Source organism: Ochotona princeps, chromosome 29 (genome assembly GCF_030435755.1).
Source record: "Ochotona princeps isolate mOchPri1 chromosome 29, mOchPri1.hap1, whole genome shotgun sequence".
Lineage (NCBI taxonomy): Eukaryota > Metazoa > Chordata > Mammalia > Lagomorpha > Ochotonidae > Ochotona > Ochotona princeps.
Genome location: NC_080860.1, coordinates 8,498,333 through 8,511,332, shown reverse-complemented (window position 1 = coordinate 8,511,332; position 13,000 = coordinate 8,498,333). Strand labels below are relative to the sequence as shown.

Below are 13,000 nucleotides of genomic sequence, written 5' to 3'. Positions count from 1 at the left end.
TACGCTGTCCTCCTGTCTGCACAGCCCTTACCACCCCAGGACAGGCCATTTAACGAGGCCTTTATTGCATACAATGTAAGCTCTGGCAAGTTCGGGCTTGAATCTGTATTTCGCACTAACTAGAATGGCACCTGGCACAATGTACACCCTCTGGAAACAATCTGATGAGATAAAAGAATCCTACTTTTTTTAAAAAGGAAAAATTCAATTTTCTGTTTTCAAAGGTCACATAGGCAGTTCAGCAGCTCCTGGCATGAGCTGCACTCGGCAAGCTCCGACTTCTCACTGAAATGCACGACACTCTTGTTTTGCTGCTGTGTGTTTTTTTTTTCCTCTGAACATCATGCAAAAATCTCAAACACACAAAAGTCAAGTATACAGTGTGCCCACCTCCCAAGCACTCCCGACTCAGGAGACAGACAGTATTTTGCCGTTCTTACTTCACTAGGCTCCCAATCTATCTGCGAAGATTTCTTGCTTCCTCCCAAGCCCCTGAACAAAGGAGGCAAGCACTGCAGCCAGATGAACTGAACGACTCCTGAGGGTGCTGGCAGCCCATGGGGGACATGCAAGAGCCCAGGGATCCCTGACAGGAACGACAGTCCTGTGCAATTACTTCTGCTGGGAAAATCAACCTCACCTGGCTGTGGATTCTTACACATTTTCAGTCACAAACATCTGGATTTTAGCTTCTCCTTCACGGGCAAGTGAAGATCATGAGATAACATTTTCCTCAAAATCTGAAATATCCTGTTCTAACATAATGGACTTTTTTAGTTCCGGAATGCTTGTTATTTTGGTACCACCTACTTCTTACCGATTTTATGCTACATCTTGTTTTTAAACCTCTGAATTGTCTCTTTTCACTGCCTCCTTTATGAACATTTTCCTGCTTTCTGCCTAAAAAATGACATTGTTGTCTATGCAACTAAACTTATAAAAATACACAAGGAATATGTGTAATTAAACTGCACGTTACAAGAAAAAAACACTAAAAGATAGAATTAGAAAGATCAGTGTTGCCTGGCACGAGAAACAGGGTGGTGGCCAGGCAGTACTTGAGGTCACTGTGACCATAAAAGATACGGAAGGGAAGTGTAAGACAGAGTCCTGAGGCTGGCTGTGGAGGGCATTGCACAAATCTCACCTGAAAAAAAAAACCAGCACAGAACCAAGTTCACCAACAAATTAATGTCAAGCTGGTGACACTGGAAGGAGCTCTGTGGATGATATTAAGGTCACTTTCCTGGGTATAACATGGTTCTCCAATTACAGGAAATGTTCTCAATGGAAGAGACTACAGGAAGGCTAGATGGGACCTCTCTGTACTAACTTTTTCAAACTTTAAAATAATTTGTAATTATTTTAAAAGTCTTTAAAATGACTTGGTAAAAGTCAAAAAACCCATAAGATCTCAGAAATTTTCGTGTTTTAATATTATGACACAGAAATGCAGTAAAATTATAATTTTGCAATTTTATCATTATTGTCCATTTAAAAATATTATCCTTTAAAGTGCCAGAAATGCTGTGCACACAAACACAAAATAATGAGCATACAATTATTTACAGCAAAATGATAAAGCCACTCAGTTATACAACAAGTCAGCTGCTCACTAAAAACCATACTGTTCCTGGGATGTTTCTGCATGAAATACCCCATGAGACACTAAATCCCCAGGGAGAGGACTACTGCCGGCAAAGCGCAAGGGAGGCCAGCCTCCACAGTACACAAGGAGCACCAACTAACAAGGCAGAGCTGAAGGTGTGAAGACACAAGCCTTCAGAATGCAGAGAGGAGAGGACGCAACGAGGAGGCAAAGGCTGCAAAACACCCATCCTCGACAGACAGTGCAGCATCTTCAAAGCTCCAGTGGCCTTGCTACTCAGGCCTCCTCACTGTTAGTCGCTCCCCAACGTAGCATAAAGACCTAAGCAAACAGGTTTTCTCCAAGGGCATACATACAGGTCATGGTGCCAACTCCACATAAGTGGTCCCATTCCACGGAAGTCCCAAGGCACCCAGAGTAGAAGAGGGGCAGAAAGAGTAAGCCCTTCTCAAAGTCATAAGGCAGCAGGGCACACCACCCAACAGGAAGATTTTCCCGTATTTCAAAAATAAAAGCACCACAAGAAACAAATGAAAATACTACTCGTTTTTACTACTTCATGGTTTATTTTAATGATTTGGAGACACAAAACCAATTCCACAAACCACTGGCCATCCATTGTCTATTGCCATGCTGGCATAACAGCTTTCTAAAAACCCTGGCTCTGCACATCACAGCCAACTGAGTCACTGTGCATTAAGGGGGCACTGTTTAAGAATAATTTTCTATTTTTCTGCATGTGCTCTAAGAACTAGGCTAACAACCATCACCAAGTCTAACTGGCCAAAGAGAAAATCCTGGTGCACAATTGGACCACTGTGCTGCAAACGAAACTGCTCACACCTGCAGTCATCTCCCCAGCATAACCAATCCACCCTGAAACGCAGGCCCTTTGTACCAAAAGGAGGATCTTTTCTTCCACTAGATTCTATCTTTTACTGATAAACCCTTTGGATGAGAAAACCAGCAGCAGATGTGAAAGCCACATGGCTCCCTACAAAGCAGGAGAGCAAAAAGCAAGGTTAAAAGAAATAATTCCTTCCACAGCAGCTCACAATCAAGAATAAAGATTTTATCATCGAATGCTGACTTTGTGTAAAGCTATTAGACCCTGTGCTAAGCATCAGGCTGAAATCCAGGAGTTGGACTCATTTAGCCACAATCTCGTTTTCAGTTTTTGGGAACAAGGCCAATGTGTAAAGTTAGAATAGAACAAATCTAATTTCCAAGGGGGGAAAGACACAATATAGGTACTCTTAGCACAACTGATGGGCTCTGAGCACAGCTGACACTCTGGTGCACGTTTCTGGTTTGTTTTCTGGTTTTTAGTGAATTTTGCCCTTTAACTTCCATCATTTCCTACACTCTGTATTAAAAATATTTGCCAACACTCCAACTTAAGTAATACTATGGCAATCAGGAACACTGAAAATCTTTTCAAGTTCACACTTCAGTAGAAAAATAACTGTACGTAAAATGGCTCATCAAGAAATAATGTTAACGCAAGGAAGATGATATAAATTGGCCAAGACCATGTGCTTTCACTCAACTGTGACAGAGGCTGAAACGCTAGAGGCTAACAGGGTCACAGCTGTACCCCTCCCAGGCTGCACTTCACATCTGTGGTGGTGCTCGGGACTGCACAGCTCCTCCACCAGTCGCTCTCACTGAATTCTGTATCTCTGAGAACAGATACACTTCTAAAAATCACGACACAATATAGGGAAGTAAACAGACACTGCTAAACAAACTCCTTTTTTGGCAGATATGGAGAATGGATACTCCAGTGTCCTCTAGAGAACACAGCTGTTCATCTATCAAAAACCAAACACCAGTATCACACACACCCCCACGAAAAATCAATGAAAATCTATAAAGGCAATTCACTGTTAACAGAATGAAGGACAAAAACCAAATGATCACACTAATAGATGCAGAAAAAGCATTTGAAGAAACTGAACGTTCTTTCCTGATTTAAAAAAACTTAAATTAGAAACCAAAGGAATATAAATCAACATAATAAAAGTCGTATGTGACAAACCCACAGCTACCACCACACTGAAGAAAAACTGAACATTCTTCCTCTCTGCTCAAAAACAAGATGAGGATGCCCAACCTTGCCACTTGATAATATAGTATTAAGTCCGAGCCAGAGCAACGGGCAAGAGAAAGAGACAAGACACTCAAATAAGAAACGAAGGAGTTGAATGATTCCTATTTGCAGACAACATGATCTTACATATAAAAACTCTGAAAACACTGTTATAATAAATGAATTCAGTAAAGTTGCAGGACACAGAATCAACCTAAAGTCAGTAGTATTTGTATATGCTAAAAATGACCTAATATACAAAGCAATCTTATCACAACACATACAAACATAAAACACTAATAAAACTATAAAATACTGTGAAAGCAAATGAAGACAACAATTAATGGAAAGACAATCTGCATTAAAACACAGGAAAAATACTGCTAAAATTATTCATAATATCCAAAGTGATCTAAAGATTCAACATAATCCATATGAAAATTCTACAGAAATACAAACAATATAAAAGTTCAAGTGGAAGCATCAACGATCAACAGCCAAACAAAACATGAACAAGAACAATGTGGGGGCTACTGTGCCACTGAACTTCAAAATCTACTACACAGCTAGAGTAAAACAAACACGGTACTGACATAAAAACAGACGCACTAATCAATGGAACAGAATACAGTTCTAAAATAAACTCAGGCATTTATGGTCAGTTAACTTTTGACAAAGGTGTCAAGGATACACCATAAGGCAAAGAGCCCCAGGACACCAGTCTAGGCAATGATTTCTTTGGACGTGATCCCAAAAGAACAGGCAACAAAAGCAAAATAGGCAAATGGTATTACATTAAACTAAAAACTTTCTGCCTAGCAAAGATAATAAATCAACAGAGAAAATATCTACTAACCACACACGATAGGGTTAATATCCAAACTACATAAGGAATTCAATAGGAAGACAACAAATAATTTAGTTAAAAACTAAGCAGAGGCCACACTGCCTGTGATGCTGGTTCAAGTCCTGGCTGTTTCACTTCAGATCCAGCAGAAGATGGCCCAAGTCCCTGGGCCTCTGCACTCACATACAAGACCAGATGAAGACAATGGCTTTGGTCTGGTCTAGCCCCAGCTGTTATGGCCAGTTGGACAGTGAACCAGTAGATGGAAAATCTCTGTGTCCCCCGTCCCCAACTCCACCTTTCAAATAGTATTATAAAATATACATTTATAAAATATATTTATTTTAAAAGATAAAGTATTGAGCTAGAGGGCATGAGCTAAAAGCTCATGGAACATATGTATTACAATACTTTGTAAATGGACCCAATAAGCATTTCTCTAAAGAGATGCAATGGGCCTGGCAGCGTGGCCTAGCGGCTAAAGTCCTCACCTTGAATGCCCCGGGATCCCATATGGGCGCCGGTTCTAATCCCAAGAGCTCCACTTCCCATCCAGCTCCCTGCTTGTGGCCTGGGAAAGCAGTCGAGGACAGCCCAATGCATTGGGACACTGCACCCGCGTGGGAGACCTGGAAGAGGTTCCAGGTTCCCGACTTTGAATCTGCGCGCACCGGCCGTAGCGGCTCACTTGGGGAGTGAATCATCGGATGGAAGATCTTCCTCTCTGTCTCTCCTCTCTCTATATCTGACTTTGTAATAAAACAAATCTTTAAAAAAAAAAAAAAGACATGCAATGACCAATAAGAATATGAAAAATGTTCAACATCACCAGAAGACTGGAAACTAAACCCACAATGAGCTATCACCACACAGCCATGAGAACAGCTATTACCTAAAAGATGAAAAAGAAGTATTGATGAAGAAAAGAGAATACCTGTACACGGCTGATGGGAACGCAATTAGTAGCACTATTAAGATACAGTATGGAAGTTCTCAGAAAGCTACAACAGAACAACCACATGATCCAGCAATCCCAAAGGCAATGAACTCAGTATGGTGAGTATGCTCTCTATGTTCACAGCCAAGATACGCAATCAGTGGACAAATGGGTAACGGATATATGCTATAGCTAAAGAAGGATACCATCCAACCTTACGAAGAGAAAAATTCGGCCTGGCATGGTAGCCTAGCAGCTAAAGTTCTTGCCTTGCACACGCCCGGATCCCATATGGCTGCTGGTTCTGATCCCAGAGGCCCAGCTTCCCAACCAGCTCCCTGCCTGTGGCCTGGGAAGACAGTTGAGGATGGCCCAAAGCCTTGGGGCCTTGCACCTGCATGGGAAATCCAGAAGTTTCTGACTCCTGGCTTCAGATCAGTGCAGCTCCAGCCATTGCAGCTACTTTGGGAGTGAATCAATGGACAGAAGATCTTCCTCTCTGTCTCCCCCTCCTCTCCGTATATCTGACTTTCCAATAAAATAAATCTTTTTTTAAAATGGGCTGGGAGTTGGGAGATAATGAATGGTCCAATGATACAAAATTTCAGTTGGACAAGGAGGAATGATTTCAAGAGATCTGATGTACGACATAATTACAGTCACTAATAGATTACACACCTGAAAATTGCAAATATATTTTAAGTGTTCTCACCGCAAAACACATGTGAGCTCATGCATGTTATTTGCTCAGCTCAGCCATTCTATAATGTATAGATATCAGAACATACCATAACACATGATAAACATAACTTCTTTATCAACTAAAATAAATTGAGCAAAATTCAATCATGCACACTGGGTCAAAAGACAGGGTTTAGGGCTCAGCAGCGTGGCCTGGTGGCTAAGGTCCTCACCTTGATCCCATATGGCCGCTGCTTCTAATCCCGGCAGCTCCACTTCCTCTCTATCTCTCCTCCTCTCAGTATATCTGACTTCGTAATAAAAATAAAATAAATCTTCTAAAAAAAAAAAAAAGACAGGGTTTAACCGCAAAAACCTTTGCCTTTCAAAGTGTGGTCAAAGCAATACTGTTTCCGGGTAGACCATCAGACCCCACCCCAGACCTTCTGATTCTGAATCCTCATTTTTAACAAGGGTTCCCTTGGATTCATGTGCAGAATGAGATCTGGCCTAGACAATCTCCTGCCACTCCAGTCCACATCTGTCTGTCCTACAGTAAGCCCCATGTAGGTAAAACTGAGTTGGCCTCACTGGATCTCAGTCTCTCGGGTCTGGCACCCAGCAGGCTGTGTTATCCAAAGAGGAGTGTGCACTGTCCACCTAAAACATGACTTCACAGCTGACCCACAATTACCAAGCTAACTGACTGGATTTAACCCAGAGCTCACCACTTTATATTAAAAACAGTGAATACATCAACAGCACAGGCCAGCTCCAGCCTGGGGCTCACTACCATGGGTCAGCGCTTAGCTCAGAATGCAGGGAGGAGAACGCTAGCGAGTAAATGGCCACAGAAGCAGTGACATGGAACACAATCCTATAAGCTGAAGTTGCCTTCCTTCAAGGGAAACTGCTGTGTTAATTTTGTGAAGTATGCAACTGAATGAAAGTTTGTTACCCTGGATCTTCCTGGACATTAGCCATCCAGCTAGGAAATCCTGAACACCTGTTAATGACAACTTACCTGTGCACATCTTCCTAGTTCTTTCCGGCCCAGATACTGAAATATGTTGATTGCCAATTCATAAGGCAGTTGGACATCAAAGAAGGGCACATCATCCAATTCATTCTAAGAAGGAAAAACAGAAATAAGCTTACAATTCTGATGTAAGACAGTAACTCCTACTTACGGACCCTTTCAATGACCAACAGACTCTCAGGTGGTATTAGGAGGCATGAGCTATGTCGCAGAAGGGAGCTTCCTCACTATTTCACAAAACAGTTACTCACTCAGGACTTGCTAGCCACGCCCAATTCCTCAGAAACCTACCCTCCTCCTGCCCGCTTAAACCAACCACAGAACACTACCCCACAATGCTTCAAAAAGAGGTGGCAACGGCACCACTTTACATACTGGGTGCATCACAGGAAGCCGGCCAAAGGTGTGTGACTAGCCCCCTGGCTCTTAAAGCAAGGCAAGCATCTGAGAAAGGAGCCTTGAAATCCAGGACGCCAGCCAGTCCCCAGGACAAGTGCCATGGCCCCCAACTCAGAGGGCACTGAATATTTTCATCGGGGAAACACAGTGCTGTGAACACAAGCAGAAAGTAAACCTGCTCGTGAGGTGAACCGCACTGTCCCCGGCCGCTGGAGCAAGGCAGCGGCCTACACAGTGAACCTGACGGAACCAGTGCAAACAAAGCAGTTCTTCAGTGCCATTTATTAATGCAGGGAAATTAGAGCTTGCCTGCCTTTGGATGGGCAATTAGAGATGAGGTAACAGGCTTTAGTTGAGAGATAAGGCTGTCAAGAAGATCTTGGTAGCACAAAGAAATAACGAGGGTGAAATAGAAAAAGCCAAACGTGCATATGCACCCCTCGGCCTGTTCCCAACCCCACCTGCCAAAGCACACTTCGGGATCTGGTTCTGCAAAGTGAGAGAAGGCTGTGCTCTTTGTCCCAGCAGAACTCACTTAATAAAATTCATTTTTAATAAGCTTTGGCTGACATCAGTGACTGGTTGCAAGCAAATTGTTAATTCACCATGCAAACACAACAGTTTTATGTATTCCAAGGCTGCGGTCTCAGAATAGAAAATAGTCTCAGCATTTTTAAGGGACTCTGAATACTGATTTAGACCCTACTAAGACTGAGGGTAAAGATCTTCTCTGGAATCATATTTCTGTTCATCTAGGAGACTCGGGGCTAAAGATAATCCAGAGCATATGAAATGAACATGATATCCAACTGCAAAAACAGAGCAAGGCTACGCATCAGGGCCAAAACGGATCTCTAGAGGAAAAAAGGAGTGAGCATTGACAGGCCTCTTGGGCAAAGAAGGAACAGAATGTGAAATCAAGGGAGGAACGTCGGCCATACAGAAAAAAACAGGAAAAAATCTGCAAGTGTAATGGAAGGCAAAGGGGTCCTTGCCTAAAAAAATAATGGAAAGTTATTGGTCTAATGTCAGGCTAGTTCCCCTCCCTCGATTAATTGGCTTCCCACATCAACAAAGAGGTACCACCCTCTCTCAGCCCAGATCAACTTCAAACTCCACCAGAAGATGTGAAGAGGGCTGCATGCAAAGCAGATCATCACTTGCACCCTGGACCATCCCCGACCATGCCAAGTGGAGAGGCCTACTTTGTCCCCTTGGTAAAGACACAAGAATGTTCCCTATCCTCACATAGAGGATAGAGGTTTCCAGAACAACAACAACAAACCTACACTCCTTTAACTGAAGTCTTGTTTAGCTTTTCACAGTCAGACATGCTAGGCCTCGCTTTCTTCAGTAGGTCCTACCCAGGACTCACTATGTATCAGTTTCTGGTCTTGACACGACCCTGACAAGACACAAGACACCATCTGTGCTGTGGAAATATTCTGAGGGCAAAAAGGGCACATTTCTGGAAGCAGGATTCTTCTGCCTCATTCCTGTCCCACTGGCCTACTCCCCATTCCCAGCCTGGATGGTAGTGCCTCTGGTGGGATCCCAAGACCACCACCTTCTCCCTGGTTCCTGTGGCCACAATCGGAGATGTGACACAGCATGGAGGCACACAGCAAAGCTACACAGGCATAAATCTGGTTCTGCCACCTCACCAGCCCAGCCACTGGGCCAAGTGCACTGGCCAGCACTCCTGTCTGGGCTACTCCATTTGGGGTAGTAAACCAGCAGATGGAGGTTCTTTCTGTCTCTCCTTCTCTGTGTAGATCTGCCTTTCAGTTATTTAAAAAAAACAGATCCTTAAGAAAAAAAAAAAAAAAGACACCTGGGCCGCACATCAGAGTGTCTGGATTCACAGGCTCTCTCCAGCCTCCCCTGCCAGTGCAGAATCTGGGGGGCAGCAGGCAACGGCTCAGGTTCTATCTCTCCCACAGAGTTCTATCGAGTTCCTGGTTCCCCCACTTTGGCCTAGCTCAGCCACAGCTACAGCAAGTACACAGGAAATAAGTCGGCAGATGAGAACTCAGAAAATTTAACAAATCATCATCCACTTTAAAAGGACAGACCCACGTAATACCTCTACAAACCTCTGCCCTGGTACTCAGCAGATGAAATGGGCACTGCCCACCAGGCTGCAATGAGCAGTCAGTGGTGTGTTACAGTCACCACACCAACACACCAGCTCAACCTATGCTCAGTGGTAATGCGCACATCGTGATGGCGGAGCGTTTGTAGGCTCTAAAACGTGGCCAATATTTTAAAGCACTGAACTGTAACTATGTAAACACCAACATTACAGGGCCAAATTTATTTGAAGCCATTGTGCCCATACACTACAGAGCCAATGTTGCAGGACAGCAACGTTAAATCGCCACCTTTAGCGCAGGTTCAAATTCTGGCTGCTGCACTTCTGATTCAGCTCCATGCTCACGTGCCTGCAAAGGCAGTGGAAGATGTCACCCACATGAGAGATGCAGATGGAGTTCCAGACTCCTGGCATCAGTCTGGTCCAGCACCAACTGCTGGCACCATTTGGGGAATGAACCAGCAGTCACACGATGCCTGTCTCCACCTCTTCCCCTCTAGGTCACACTACCTCATAAACAAATGTCTTTAAAAATTACAACTCCAAAATGGACTAGCATCCATCTTTCATGGACATAGATAAAAATCCCTGTTCTACGATTGTTGGGGGAGAAATACCAATACAATAAAAGAAGGTACCCAAGCTGTTTGGGGAGGGAGGGACGAGCTGTTACTCAGGTGCCCTCTTTGAGGTCAAAAAGACCCCTTCCCCAGTGGGGAAGTCGTCTGCCAGCGGCTCACTGTGGCTCACAGCCGTCAAGCAGGCTGCTGAGCCAAGTTCTAGGCTCAGAGACAGAACAATTCCTGGTTCCAAAAGCTGCTTCCTTGCTTCAACTCAGGACCTCTCTGAAAATCAACCCCTAAACCACCCATGTGCAGATCTGCACTTCAGAAGTCTGTTTTGTGGAAAACTTATTTGTTCCAAAGCTGCAGGCCTTGCCCAGGAGTGCCACATGATGAACACCTTCCAGAGATTCCTATGCACAACTCGAGAGGCACCAGCCGAGGTAACTTACCCTTGCCTTTTCACTCAGTCAGGCACACTGGAATGCACAAAAGTGAGATTAATACTACACAAACCTGCCAACAAGCTTGTGAATGTGCTCTCAGTAACACCTGACAAGAAGAGATTAAGTATTAGGAGAATGTCTGAGCCTGGAACTGCCCACATCGGTCTTACAGGCCTAATTTGACATGAATGTGAAGCCACATGATAGGCCAAAGCTGCAGCCAGTAACCACATGAGTCTCGTCTCCAGCACAGACTCACTTTCCTAGAGCTCAAAGTGCAGGTAGAAAATGCTAGCTACTGCATGCAGAAAAATGCTTCCTCACATACAAGATGCTATCCTAACTCCCTGCTGGCGACAGGGAGCACACAGCCATCCAAAATGCTTCCTCACATACAGGATGCTACCCTGACTCCCTCCTGGCGACAGGGAGCATACAGCCATCCAAAATGTCTTGCGTCACATTAACCCAACTTCTGTATGGACTTAAAAGTGGACAGCTTAGCATTTCAGAACAAAGATGTCTGGAAGAGAAGAACAGACAGACACTGGAAGTAACAGCATAGAAAAAGAAATCTTGGCCACACTACATAAATATCAATTTGACGACAAAAGTTTAGAGAATAACTTGGCAAGAATCCAGCAGGTCCTGTGCTGTGAGATGGACCAAATTCAGACTAGAGAAGAACAATAAATTCAAAGTATTACTATCCCTTCCAATGTGGGGTAAGGATCTTTTTGATAACATCCAAGCCAGCTTTGACTTGCCAACGGCTCAGACACTGCGGCTGACTTGCGACCTGTTGTCACGCATTCACATCACTTGTGAGTTATACCAAAGCTGCCCGGCGTCTACACTGCCTGGGGGAGGGCCTCGAGAAGGCAGCTCCTTCTCAGGGGACACTTCTGCACACTAAGAGGTGACACGCACAACCCTAAATCACAGGCAAACACAAAACCTAATCCGTCCCCTCTTACCCAACCAAGGGGGAAAAACACAAAGGGGTCATGTTACTTGCTGATTTTAAGTCAGAGAATAGTAGATTTTCCCAATGTCTACTGGAATAACTCCAAAAATGCTGAGAGAAATAGCAAACAGATCCCTCCCACGGGAGCAGACTGGTACTCCTGTGTGCTAATGTAAGACTAATTCTGTAAATGGATTGGTTTTGTGCCTTCCTGTTGGAAATTTAATCTGTCTTCTCTTGTTGAAGAGAAGAAAGGGTAATTACTGAGAACCAAATCAGTAAAAAGTGAAGAAATTTGACTTGGGGTTTTTGTTCTCCATGGACATCTCCAGGGTAAACTCCAAGAACGAGTGTTCTCCACGGCGTTGCAAGAACTAAAAAAGCACCACTGGCTCAAGTCCGAGATTCAGAATAACATCTCTGACTGAAAGGAGACTGTTCTCTAAGCGTATCTCTAACTGCAGAGATAAACTTGTAAAGACAGTACAAAGCTGCGAAGAGACAGCGCAGATCTCACTCAGAAGGGGTAAGTTCCAGTTTCACCTGCCTCTTCCATGAGAGGAAAACACTGGTTGGCTGGGAGAAATCTCAAACATTCTCCAAATAGCTAGACATCCAATTACAACCTTCAGCTTATGTCAATTATGTATTCCTTCAATTCATTTAAATTCATTTTTATTTACTTGAAAAGCAAAGCAAGAGAGGAGGAAAGCTCCACCTGCTCATTCACCCCCCACATGCCATGACAGCCAGCACTGGGCCAGGCGCTCCATGCTGCCTTTCAGATGGCTGGCAGAACCCCAAACACTCAAGCCATCACCTGCAGCCTCCCGGCACCTGCTTTAGTAGGAAGCTGGATCAGAAATGGAACTGGGACTTGAATTCAGGACTCAAGCTCTGTCAGAGGATGCAAACACCCACTCATCAATCTTCATACTCAGAAAATCAGAACATCTGAATTGCCTCTGAACAATGGCAGTAGGATATTTGTTTCCTTCTTTCTATTTTTACTGTTTTCTTCTTTGTTATTCTCTGTGAATTTCCTAAGTATTTCTACACTAAGCACAGGATATTTTCACAGTCACAGAAAATAAAGTAACTTACATTCAAAACACGATGTGAATTCAGAGCCACACCAGTGCTGGGCATGACAGGTACTCTGGGTAAATATGTCAGAAACAGCACCCACATAGGGACATGAGCCCTGGCCACGTGAAAGAAAGTAACAGAGGACTGCAAAAAGGCAGTGCAGCCCCACTTCCAAAGTCCAGCAGTATGCCAGCTATTGAGAACTTGAGAACAATTTCTCCAAAGAAACAATGCTA

The 13,000-nt window shown here is 43.9% G+C and overlaps 1 protein-coding gene across 1 annotated transcript in view; it reads right to left on the bottom strand.

Moving 5' to 3' along the window:
* Window positions 1–13,000, bottom strand: part of FBXW8 (F-box and WD repeat domain containing 8) — a 114,361-nt gene that overhangs the window by 89,456 nt on the left and 11,905 nt on the right. Inside the window, exon 2 of the mRNA XM_004597796.3 lies at window positions 7,191–7,295. Coding sequence (XP_004597853.2) covers window positions 7,191–7,295 — 105 coding nt within the window. The remainder of the gene's footprint in view (window positions 1–7,190; window positions 7,296–13,000) is intronic.